At 38.8% G+C, this 13491-nt stretch overlaps 1 protein-coding gene across 4 annotated transcripts in view; it reads right to left on the reverse strand.

Annotated features, from left to right (window-relative positions):
• The window catches only part of Nmu (neuromedin U), a 41283-nt gene extending 28605 nt beyond the window's left edge, over positions 1-12678 (reverse strand). For all 4 annotated transcript variants that reach the window (XM_023711042.1, XM_023711041.1, XM_023711043.1 and 1 more), the window contains exons 1-2: positions 12552-12678; positions 7481-7539 (exon numbers count right to left, since the gene is read on the reverse strand). In XM_023711042.1, the coding sequence (XP_023566810.1) occupies positions 7481-7539; positions 12552-12636 (144 nt within the window). In that variant the 5' untranslated portion in view covers positions 12637-12678. The remainder of the gene's footprint in view (positions 1-7480; positions 7540-12551) is intronic.
• Between the last annotated feature and the right edge of the window lie 813 nt (positions 12679-13491).

Raw genomic sequence — 13491 nt, forward strand, 5'->3', positions numbered from 1 at the left:
GGGGATTGAACTCAGGCCCTTGCGCTTGCCAGGGAAGCTCTTATTCCACTGAGCCATCTCCCCAGCCCCCTTTTGTATATATTCTTGTCAAATCTGTTCTGTCTCCATCTAGGGTATTCTTTTTGGTTTTTTTCCACTTTCACTGTGAGATCTATCCATGGTGCTGGGTGTACATCTAGTATGTTGTTTCTAACTGCTAGATGGTACTCTGTTCTCTGTACCCATCACATATTGTTTATCCACAATGAATCTGAGCATCTCTTTAGATGCTTGTTAGACTTCTTCTTTTGTAAATCGTTGTTATCTTTTGACTGTTTTTATTCTGACTTTTAACTTTACACATTAGAGTTAATGGGCAGGGCCAGCGAGAGCTCAGTGGACTAAGCGCCTAAATGCAAGAACTGGGATTCAATCCCCAGCACCACATGCCATACCAGCCCCACCCCTGGGTATACTGAACCTGCAACTGAGTCTGGGTGTGGTGGCGCATGCCTTTAATCCCAGAGCTGGAGAGGCTGGAAATAGGAGGATCACTATGAGTCTGAGCTGCATAGTGAGACCCTGTACTAAATAAATAAATAAACAAATACATAACTTTGATGGGGAGTTTTGAATATTCTTTATTTATAAATTCATACATTCAATATTTACCAGTTTTAAATGTTACTCTCTTTCAAAGGCTTTCATATTTCTGTAGAATCCTTTGTTGAAAGAATTTTTACTCTTTCTTGTAGTGCTGGGCATTGAATTCAGGGCCTTATACATACTAGGCATAACCTTTAACCTTTACTCTTAATGCAATGCATTCATTATGGTTTTGGTCTTATGATTTATATATGTATTTTAGTTTTTATTTGTTTTATTTTTATTTATTGTTTATTGCCAAATTTTATATATACATAATGATCACATTCATCATAAGGAATTTGTACCTATATATGATGTATCTTAATTTTTCTTTTTTTCTGTTCTCCTATCCTCCCTTCAGCCCCTCTTCCCCTCCTTATTTACAAACTTTGTTTCCATTTTTTCCTTCTTTCCTCATTTTCTTTTCTTTTCCCCATCCTCCTCCCTCATTCCCCTTCCCATTTGAATATTCTCTTCATATTTGATAATAACTAGCAGACATTTTGATCCTTACTTACACATTTAGTTTCTTGCACCAGAGAAACAATGTGCCATACACACATATGTTCAATTTATTTCACTCAAGAATATAGTCTCAAAGTCCATCCATTTACCTAAAAATGTCTCCAGTTTATCCTTCTTTATGGCTTTATTTAAAAAAAAACACATCTTTATCTGTTCATTTGTTAATGGCCATTTGAGCTCTTTCTAAGATTTAGCTATTACAAACTGTAGTGCTATAAACATGGGTACACATATACTGTTTTGGTATAGTGTTTTTAATTCTTTTGGGAATATACCAGAAGGAGAATAACTGGGTCAAATGGAACTTCCTCATTTTATGAGGAATCTCCACACTAATTTTCACAGTGGTTATACCAGTCTACACTTTAATCAACAGTGGAGAAGGATTCTTTTCCTCCCACAGCCTCTCCAGCATTTATTATAGATTGATTTCTTGATAATTGCCATTCTTTCTGGAGTGAGATGGAATTTCAGCATTGTTTTAATTGGCATCTTTCAAATAATCAGTGATGTTGAACATCTTTTCACATATTTATTTATTGTTCTACTTCTTCATCTGAGAGGTGTCTATTCATTTCAGGTGCCCATTTTTGGATTAGATCTTTAAATTTTTGGATTACGACTTGCCTTTGTTGCTGAGAATTGTTTTTGCTATTCTAGGTTTCTTCTGGTTCTAAAGGAATTTTAGGATTCTTTTCTTCTTTTCTCTAATTCTATGAGGTATGCTAATGGTATTTTGATTGAGACTGCATTAAATCTGTATAACAATTTTGGGTGTATGGCCATTTTCATTATGTTGGTCTTTCTTACTGAAGAGCAGGGAGTATCTTTCCATTTTTGATCTTTTTCATAGTACTGCAGTTTTCATTGTAAAGATTTTTTACTTCCTTTGTTAGATTGATTCCTAAGCATTTCATTTATTGAATGCTACTATAAAAAGTGTGATGACCCTAATTTCTTGCTCAGTGAGTTTGTTATTTCTGTACAAGCATTATATTGATTTTTAAGTACTGACTTTATATCCATCTGCTGGACTGAATTTGGTTATTAATTCTAGAAGTCATTTGGTAAAGTTTTGGGAGTCTTTCATAAGAAGTATTCTGTCATCTGCAAATAATGATAATTGAATTTTTTCCTTTCCTGTCTTCATTCCTTTGATTTTTTTCTCTTATCTAATTGCTCTGGCTAATATTTCCTGAACTATATTGAATAGGAGTGGTAAGAATCAACATCTTTGTCTTGTTCCTGATTTTAGATTGAATGCTTTCAGTTTTTGACAATTTAGTATGAGTTGGCTGTTAATCATAGATGGCTTTTATCAGACTGACATAAAGCCCATCTAGTATATTAGTACATTTTTATGGTACATAATGATTACATTCCCTGTGGAGAGTTGGTACATATAAATGACACGTTTCAATTCTTTTTTCATCCCCTTCTCCTCTTCTCCTGTCCTCCCATTTCTTGATACCCTTGAAATTTTCTTCAAGAAGTCTCTCCCTCATCCTACCTCAAAGACAGTGCCCTACAATACTGCTATTTAATCTATAGTTTAGCTTTACATTGAGGTCTTTTCTCTTTAGTCTTATCTTTGTGCAGAGTAATACTTTATTTTTCTCCACACAGTGAGATGATTTCTCAACTCTTATTTGCCAAACAATGTTTTCTTTTCTTGACTGAGTTTTCTGATACTTTGTTATAATTTTGTTCTGTTATGTTACATTTATGGGATGTACATTTCTATCTTAGGTTCATTCTCCCCAGAAACAGACCTTGAGATAAGGATGTGAATGCTGGTAGATCATGTAGGAGAAGATCCCTAAATGAAGCAATGGATAAAGAAGAATGAAGCAGAACAGAGACGACAAAGAACCCAATAAAGGCCATGCTGATTGAGTAGGTGACCACTGTGAGTAAAGGGTTCAGTCTGTCCTCACAACACTAGAAGACAGTGTATCAGAGCCATCCTCGTTGAGGTGAGAGGCAGGTAAAGCATTTACCCATCAACAACATTTGGTCACCAATTGACAACTGCTGCCAATGATGAGGCCACTTCTGGTTGCCCAAGCACATCCAGGATAGATAGATACCTTCTTGCATTTAGAAACTAAGTTTGCAGCACTTTCAGCACCCCTAGGTGGTAAATGCCAAAAGAATGTGTGTGGCCCAGTACTGATGGAAACTGTTGCAGTCTCAGCTTCGTTAGCTCGTTTCTCTTTTTTTATGTTATCTTTGTACCTTTTTTCTTTTTCTTTTTCTTTTTTTTTTTTTATTACTGCAGTGTCATCTTATGTCTTGATAATCTGGTAGGACAAGGTTTCCTACCTTCAACTCTATACTAAAGTGTCTTTAACTTTTTGTAGACCTTCATTTTTTCATATCAATTTCAGTTTAAACTTAGAAATTTCCTTTACAAATCTGAGCAACTATTCAGATTGCATTGATTTATGTAATTTGCACTGATTAATTTAGGGGAGATGTTTCATCAAAAAGACATCTTTCTATATATTCACATCATCATCTATTTCCTTTATTAGAGTTCCATTTTTCACCATAAGTCTATTGTATATTTCTGGCTCCATTAACTAAATATTTATAGTTTGGGTTATCACTGTGAATGAAGCATTGCTATTTCTCATTATCTGCAGGTATCTGGCACCAGCACTTACAAGAATATCAAAACTATGCATGCTGCAGTGTCATATACAATGGTATGGTATTTGCATATAATCTACAGATGCCTTCCTGCATTCTTTAGATCATTGCTACATATCTATAATACCCAATAAAATATAAATATTATGTAAGTAGTTATTATGTTGTTAGTTTTTATAGTGTACTGTTCAGGGAAATGATAAGAAAAAATCTGTATGCTCTTGGGACAGATGCAATTTTACCCTATTTTTATTCCACAATTGATTGGCTCTGCAGATGTGGAATTCATGGATTCAGGACTTTAAACTATTCAATGTTATTTTTTCTTATTGAAAATAAATGTTATAATGGGATGGGGAGATGGCTCAGTAGAATAAGCGCATCCCTGACAAGCACGAGGCTCTGAGTTCAATCCTTGGTTCCGCCAAAAAAAAAAAAAAAGTTATTAATCCTTTTATACTGATTTTATATCAAAAATTGTATGAACTCTCCTTATAGTTCTAATAATTCAAGAACAAGAACTTTATTAATGTAATTCATTATAATTACAGACTAAAGTAGAAAAAAATATTGCTGACTTCAAATTAACACAGTTATAGCATTTGATTAATTTTAAATTTGATTTAGGGCTAATAGAGTTCTTAGGAAGAAAGTAAAAGAAGAGTATTCTTAACTGTGTAAAGCCTAGAAGAAGTTTTTACTTTTAGGATTTTTATAGACACTGTGCAACATAGAACACAGGCTTTGGCCAATGATGTAAAGAAAACTTTTATTTTCGGTGCTTGTCTTGGTTACTTTTCTCTCGTTGCTGGGACAAAACACCTGACACCTAAAATGAAGGAAGGAAAGGTTGAGATCACAGTTAGTGGAGGTTTCAGTCCATACTCAGCTGGCTCCAAGGAAGAGCGGCACATGGCAGAGGGCAGCCGTTCATGGCAGTGAAAATAGCAAAGAGCAAATGGAGGCGCAGAGGCTGTGGTGGCTAGCGAGCCCCTCTCCCTTCGTTATACTGTATTCAGGCTCTCCGCCGCAGGGTGGTGTAGCACTCACACTCATAATCCCAGCACTGGATCACGAATTAATCACAAACTCGAGAAGCCAGCCCCAGTGACTGCATGAAGCTTTGAGGGGACAATTAGACCCAAACCATAAAAGTGCTTATTGTTTTACTACTGAATTTTGTGAGCATCAGATATTTCTCTAAGAATTTATTTCACCTAAGTTTTCAAAACTATTGCCAAATAACTCTTTTTACTTTTTTGGTAACACTTTTACTGATGTACAACCTACGTGCCACATATTGCTCTATTTGAAGTGTGCAATGAAATGTCTTTTAGTGCATTTACAGAGTTGTGCAAGTATCACTAGGGTCAATTACCCATAATACTTTTTGAAAATATTTAAAATCTCTACTTTGCTTGGTTTTTGACCTTCTCTTAGTCTATATCTTATTTATTTTTGTTTTCTTCTGTTTTTTAAAATCAGTCCTTCTAATTAATTCTTACTAACTTTTGAAAGAAAGAAATTATAGTTTTGTTAATATTATTAATTTGTTCTCTAATTTCTCTAATTAAAATTTATTTTTGCCTTTGTTTTTATAATTTACTTCATTAATACTTCTTTTTATTTTCTGTTATTCTTTTTCAGGCAAAAGTTTAATTTCTAAATTTTCTTTTTTGATAAATATATGTGTATGTATGTGTGTATATATGCATATGTATTTATCAATAGAGAAGAAAAACTTAGAACCATGTATATATGCCTATTATGGTTTCTATCTAGATTTCTCTGTAAAACTTCATGTTCTCATAGGTAGGGCTTTTGGGACCAGCACCTGGATCATGGGTGTGTGATACTGGATCAAGGAGATGTGAAACTCGATTAGTTCACTCACTGATGTAGCGTAGTTCTGGCTGTGGATGATGGACTTACTAAAGAAGGGTGTAGGTGGTACCAACCAGTAGGTATGTAGTCTGGATGGAATAAAAAGGGAAAGAAGTGGGCTGGGGATACAGCTCAGTGGCAAAGTGCCTGCCTGGCCAGTGTAAAATCCTGAGTTCAAATCCTGGCTAAAAAAAAAGGAAAAAAGAAAAAGGGAAAGAAGAAGGAAGTCTTGTTTCATCCTGCCGGTAGTTCTGTGAACTGCTTTTTCTCTGCCATGTCTCTGTCATGCCTCTCTGTGTTACAGCCAGCTGCCTGAAACCTCTACAAACTGTGAGCTAAAATAAACCTATCCTCTGTTACTAGGGGATGCCAGGTAATTTGCCCCAGCTTTTAGAAAGTGACTAAGATAGTACATATAAATATATAAGATACATATAAAACATATATTTATATAGACATAAACACATGTATAACATAAATACATTATATAATATATAAATGTTTATATATAGGTATATAAACAATATATATGTATTATATATATTTATTAGAAAAAATTCTTATATACATAGAAGAAAAAGAAAATTATATATACTGAAGGAAGCTTACATATTTTCTCTCCAGCCAATATTTTAGCTGTAGATTACAAATTCTGACTTACAATGTCTTTGTCATTAAATTCTAAGTATTATATAATTTCCTTTTAAATCCAGGGTGATTTGCAAAAATGATATTTATTTTCCAACCAGATGAGATAGTTAAGTTATATGTTTGCTGATAATTCCTTATTTCTCTATCCTTGGAAATCACTTAAATAAATTCTTTTTAATTTATAGAATTTTACTTTCTGTTCACACATGTATCCTATCTTTTAAGCACCCCAACTATATACAAGATGAATGGGCATACTACTTAATGTAAATTTCACAAAATGCTATAGTTGCTTGAATTCTTTAATTATATGATTATGTCTTTGATATATTTATTTATAAGCTATCTGCTTTAACTATCAAATTCTGAGAGAGAGATGTTAAAATCTCTATCACTATTAATTTACTTATTTTTCCCTAAATTTCTTTTTTTTTCTGAATTTCTACCAGATGTTAAATAACTTTTGAGGTTGCATTGATAGGACATATTCATGATGGCTGTATATTCTTGCTTGTATCTTTTTTCAGCATATGAATTTCCTATTTATGTGTCATGATTGTTAGTTTACCTGGATTCTATTTTATCAGATATTAAGACTGCCCTTTCAATTTCCCTTCAGTTCATATTTGCTTGGTAGGTCATTTTCCATCCTTCTATGCTTTTCTTTTGTTGTTATTTTCTATGTCAAGTGTAGCTCTCTCTACATCTTAAAAAAATGGAAAAATACATCTAAGAGACCTTGTTTTTAAAGAGACATATTTTTAGCACATTCACTTTCACTATAATTATTGTACTTGTAGGATGTACTTCTGCTTTCTTACTTTCCTTAACTGTTTCTTTTCATATTTACCTGCTTTATTTTAATAAAATTATAATTCTATTAGAATAGTTGCATAGGCGGGAAGATAGTTCAGTAGAATAAGTGTTTGCCTGGCAAGTGGGAGGGCCTGAGTTCAATCCCCGGTTCCGCCAAAACAAAAAAAATATATAGAATAGTTTTGCCAAAACTATTAGGATTAGTAGTGGCCCAGAGCTACAAATGGGGATGAGGGTTGACTGCTCCATTTATTATTTCATTTACCACAATAATTTGAATAAAGGAGAGTTTCCACCAATTCATGTGAGAAAAATTCTGTACCTTATTCCACAGTTGGAGTTGCTGTTCAGACCATATTCCATAAGGTAATTCTCGAGCACCTAAAAATAAAGATATATTGAGGTTAAATTTTATAATATTTCTTTTTAAATGAAATATCCATATAATTCCTTTTCAGATATTATTTCTCATTTTCACTATATAATTGCCCATCTAATTTGACTAAACATTTCAGCATTTGACTTAATAGAAGAGATAATTATAAAGGAAACCTTAAAATACTACTACTATAAAATACTACTTTTACTAGTGAATTATATACATGTACACTAAATCATATACCTGAATGTTTATAGCACCATTACTTACATGAGCTCTAAAGTAGAAGCAATCCAAATGTCACCGACTAGGGAATAGATAAGCAAATGCAGTACAGCTATATAATGCAATGCCCTCTGGGCACATAAAAAGAAAGAACTAATTAATGATAAATGCCATAACATGACGGACTCCAGAGACATGATGCTAAGTCAAACTGCTTTCATCGGAAACCAGCTACTGCATGATTCCATTTATATAAAATAACCAGACAAGCTCATATCTGATGACGTGAGGATTAGTAGTTGCCCAGAGCTAGAAATGGGGATGGGGGTTGACTGCAGACAGGCATAACTGATCCATCAGAGGTGATGAAAACATTCCAAAAGTGCTTTGTTGTGATAACTGCGCAACTCCTTGAGTGAATTAAAATAGTCCTCAAATGTGTACTTAAAACAGGTGAGTTTTATGATGTATACATTGTATCACAATAAAGACCTTTTTAAAATGAATTACTTGTTAGGAGCTTAACTATTGCTGAAATAAAACTTGTCACCTAGCTTATATCCTCCAAAATACTATTTTCTCTACAGGTTTAGTTTTCTAAATCATACTACTCCAAATTATAATATTCTCCCAATGTTTTCAGCTGTTACTAATATTTAAACATGATTAGTATGTATTATTATGTATATATCTTTACTAAAGCAAGAAAACATCTTTTAGTAAAAGACTATATATTTTTAAAAATATTTAAATGTAGCAAGATTAAACACTTTAAAAATAGGCTTAAAGAAGAGAACTTTCACTGGCCATATATCTCAGTGGTACAGTGCCCACCCAATATGCTCAGGGCCAGGGTTTGGTCTCAAGCACTGAAAAAGTATAGGGAGGAGGATGGGGAAAGAAGGGTGTGAGCAAGGGAGAAAGAACAGCATCTCTTCACACTGAGCAGAACACTTTCTAGGTACCAGATACTATGATAAGCATTTTACATGTATATGTCCATTAGCCCTTTTAAAATAGATATCCTTATTACAATTACTACTTTAATTTTATAGTAAGGAAACTGAAACAAGGAAGGCTGAGAAATTTGCCCCGAGTCCACTATATAGATACACAGAAGAGGCAGATTTCAGACCAAGTATGGTTGACTTCAAATCCTGACAGTTTTTTCCTTTTAATTCCATCATTTTGTAATCATCTTGTCTGGAGTTCTCATATTCTTACCGTTTTTTTAATTTAAGTTCTAGTAATATTAAATAGCAGTAATATATGTGGGAATGAGTATCAGGAATGATGCCCAGAGATCATGCAGCCCACCGTGGAGAGTTGATTCACATAAGACCTGATCAAGTCTCTTTTCAGTGAATGACTGTATACATTTCTGTTGCAAGTCTCTCCCCTTACACAAGCATGTCTTCTAAACTCACTGCTCCCTGAGTGTAAGTCCCACTCAGAGCTCATCCTGTTTTGAGGAAGAGATAAAGCTGTAGTTTTCAAACTTTCATCTAGCACACTTGGAAAACTTACTGTATGAGATTCTGTTTAGAAGGTTAGTTCTGCTTCAAGAATGCAATTTTGTATGCGTATATTCCAGACCAATCTCCTCAGTAACAGTGCAAGGCACTGCCCTTATCAAGGCTGCCTCGCAGTGTGTACTGGGAGTCTCCTTCCTTCCAAGCCCCAAGCTCCAGTCACCTGGAATCTGCCATTCACCTTAATTTAGTCCCCAGCACTTAGGTAAATTTTAAAAAGGGTGCTTTGTCATCCTTCCACAAAACACCTTCCAATAAACAGCCTGTGGGTAAGAATGGTAAGGGAGCCAAAATGTATAGAAAATAACCGATACCTTGTGGTTGAATCAATCCACTGCGAAAGTTATTTTTTCCCTTTGCCTAGTTAATTAGAATTGATGCACTTTTCTTCCCAAGATATGGTACCTTAGTCTGTTTTTCTCATTATTACAACAGAATATCCAAGACTGGATAATTTGTAAAGAAGTTTAGCTTACAGTTTTGGAAGCTGCAAGTCCACAAGTAGGAAGCCCTGCTGACTCAGCCTTGGTTGAGGGGTTCATGGTGGATAGGAACATTGCCTGAGTGATCCCTTAGCATGATCTTGTGGTAAGAGAGGAAGCCAGGGAGCAAAAAAAGAACAATCTTGCTCTTTTTATAACAACTCACTCTCTTGAGACCTAACCAGGGATCCAGGAGTGCTGCCTTAATGCTGCACCAGGGCGGCATGCCCCACGACCTACTAAGCACTTCCTACTAGAAATATATATATATATATATATATATATATATATATATATATATTTAGTACAGGGTATACAGGGTCTCACTATGTAGATTGGACTTGTAGTGATGCTCCCATCTTTCAGTCTCCCAAGTGATGGGATTACAGGTGTGCACCACTATGCCCAGTCTCAGTCACCTTCTCAGCATGCCCCAGGGGTGGGGCTGGCATGGCATGCCGGGGATTGAACCCCCAGCCTCTGTGCTCTGCCTAACCAGGCGCTTTAGTCCACTGAACTATCTGGCCAGCCCTAGAACCATCTCTTAAGAACATGCCACCTCTCCAGATCTTTATGCTGGGGACCAAGATTCCTGCACAGGACAGCTTTGGGAGACAGCCACCAACGTGATAAATGAGAACAGTTTACTCAAGTCATATTATCTCAGATGTGTACTTCATACAGAACTATTAAGAGCAGTACTCAGGTCACTGTCAACATGATGCTCTAACAGTGCCACTATCTGCCACATCATGCAAACTGGACTGTTCTCAATCAGGTTCACCAAAATATTTATACTGCAATATTACCTAGTAAAACATCTGGTTATTCTAAAAGTAGTGCCATTTTTCTTTTCCCTTTGCTAAGTTGGAAAAGACCCTTTAATTTGGCCTTGGCCATTTGATCCCTCACTGGTACAAGCATAATCAAGTAATTGTTGGCTTCGGATATCCTAACTGTGCTCCTCTTTCAGACATTTTCTTCTTTCGGTAATGTTCTCTGAGTAAACTGTTCTCATTTATCAAGTTGGTGGCTGGCTCTTTATCATCTCCTTGCAATCACATATGCTTTGCTAATTCACTTTTTGCTAAGAATGATGCATTTACTGACGCTTCTGCTTTTCTCTGGCTTGTGGCATTTGTGTTGCCTTTAGATACATCCGGTTGCATTTGCATAGTGATTGATCTCCATAGATTAACTCTGAGTTTTGCATATGTATGTGATGTGCCTCCCCCAATGCCATCTTTATGGAGTCAGCACTAAGGCACATCACGCTGTATTATTTACCCTCTCCCCTTCCACCGCATCGGTAGGGAAAATTAGATTTACACTATTAAGAATAGGTCTGAAGGGTGATGAAGACACAAAAGAGCAACCTAGGAACTTTCTAGGTAGCGAAAGGGATATTTCATCCTTTTGCAAGGAAAACACACAGGATATATTTTCTACGAGACAATTAGTCGGCCAGCAGAGATGCTCTTTTGGAAATAAAACCCAAGATTTCTCTATTTTTAAGAAGCAGCTGCTACCTTCCACAGCCCCTGCTCATTTACAGCAGCCTCACCAGGGCTTCCCCAGCCGAGCCCCCACGGATGCCAACAGCATTGCAAGCATACTGCTGTAACACACTTTTTTTTTTTTTTAAACATATCACAGCGCCTTTAAAACGGTAGTTATCTGGTTTCTTAATAGACAACATACAGATTATCATCCCATTTTTTTTCTAATAACAAATTTAAAATAGAGAAGGATGAACATTTGCCTTGCATGAATCATGCTGGTAACTACTGCCTCTGTGGAGAAGGCATAGGTCTGTTAGTTTCTGATTGTAAGGATGACCCTCTCTTCCAATGTCTCAGAAAAGCAAAAACAATGAAATAAGGACAATAAAAATAATTAGATTAAGAATGAAATAAAAGCACTTGTTTCGCGTCTCCCGCTGAGGGCTGGGCTGGGAGGTCTGGAAGGTCTCCGAAGCTGTGATTTTAAGTCCTGGATATTTTGAAAAAAGACTGACCACAGTCTACCCATCTTTACCTCGAGCGGGAAACTAAGAGAACTGGGATCCCCCAGGACTGATGGTTATAGCAAGCTCCCCCCCCCCCAGTACCCAGCAACCAGTAACCTTTAGAGACACAGGGAAGCATCTCCACTCTGGTGCATTAGCACCTTTTCACAGATGTCCCTCTCCGACTCGCTTTTCCTGTTCCTTTCCTCTAAACCAAGCTCAGGAAGTCCCAATTGTTATCGTCCCTGGCTGTGGGTGTACAGCCTGAAAGCCCAGCTTTTGCACGCCTGCTTCTCCAACGTCGCGTGATGAGAACACCTCCAATCCTTTGTCCCACCTGGCGCCTGCGAACCTGTAAGGCACGGAGTTCAGCCCCGCAACCCGCTGGCTGGCGTGGCCGGTTCCCGGGGCTCTCGCTCACCTGCGAGCAGCGCGCAGCCCGCCTACCCCGCCTAGTAAGTGAAATAGCAAACTCTGGCTTTGCGTCGATCACCGATCCCTTCAGTAATTGTATTGAAAAGGAAAACCTTTCTGAGTTTTCTGTTTTAACTCCTGCTACCCGAGGGCGGCGGGCAGGAAATCCCTAGCCCGAGGGTGCTCTGGACCCGGGTCCGGAACGCGCTGCACCCCGGCTCCCTGGCCCTCGCCGCTGGCCAGTCCCTCAGCCAGGGTCAGGGCGACCATCCCGGAGCCCGAGGCGCGGGAGTCCCCGAAGCCGAGCCAGGCGCAGGAAGGGCGCGAGGGGCTGCGGGGCAGCGGGCTCTTACCTCCGCCCGCCGCGGCGCAGCAGGCGAGCAGGAGCAGCAGCGGCAGCAGCGGGGCCGCGCCCACCTGTCCCGGGCTTTGCGGCATCTCGGCGGGCGCTGCGGCTGCTCTGGGCTCCGTGCCGCTGCCCTGGCCGCGTCTCCGCGTCTGCCCGCCGCGCGCCACCAACTTTTAAATCTCCGGCCCGGCTCTGCTGGGGCGGTGCGTCCCTTCGCGCGTCACCACCCGGTCCGGCCCCGCCCGGCAGCCAGCCTGCGCCCCCGGCTGGAGGCTCCCTCGTGGGACACCCACGCCCTCGCTCTGGGACCCCACAAGTGGAACGAAACCAGCCCCGCCCACCCCCACCTCGGGAAAGGTTTGGGTGGCAATAGGAGGGCGAACCACAGGACGCCCCGCTGTCCCAGCTCCTCGGTTTCGCTGTCCCTTGTTCATCCCAGCTCCTGGCACAGTGCCTGGTGCATCCTAGGGCAAAGTCGGCTTCCATGGCGAGGCTGGTGCGATTGCCCGCTCCCCAGATTCCTGTGAAGTCCGAAACCACTTAGGGAACAGTTGTCGGTTTACGAAGGGTCAAGAAGAAAGGACGGCTGGGCCCGGGCACTCGAATGTTTCTGACCCTCCTGGAGGGTGTGGTTGTCCCGTGCATTTCTGCTGCTGCTGCGTTTTCAGCTGACTTCCACGTGCTCCCTACGACGACTTCCTTTCCCTTCTTAGCAGAAATGGAAATGTCCAAGCAGCGGCCAGGACACCAGCTGATACAGGTCTAATTTCCTTCTGCAGAAAAAGGAACAAATGGTCTTACCTGACCTCCTTTTGAAAGGCCAGGAACGCTGAGGAAAGGGCAGGAAGTACAGTGCATTCACCTTTGAGTCATTTGAGGTCACCTGCTCTCTCATGGTATTTCGTTTCATAGTCGTGATGTCTCTGGGATGTGGAAAGCCCTGT

This window comes from Octodon degus, unplaced genomic scaffold, assembly GCF_000260255.1.
Source record: "Octodon degus isolate 3935 unplaced genomic scaffold, OctDeg1.0 scaffold00019, whole genome shotgun sequence".
Taxonomy (NCBI): Eukaryota; Metazoa; Chordata; class Mammalia; order Rodentia; family Octodontidae; genus Octodon; species Octodon degus.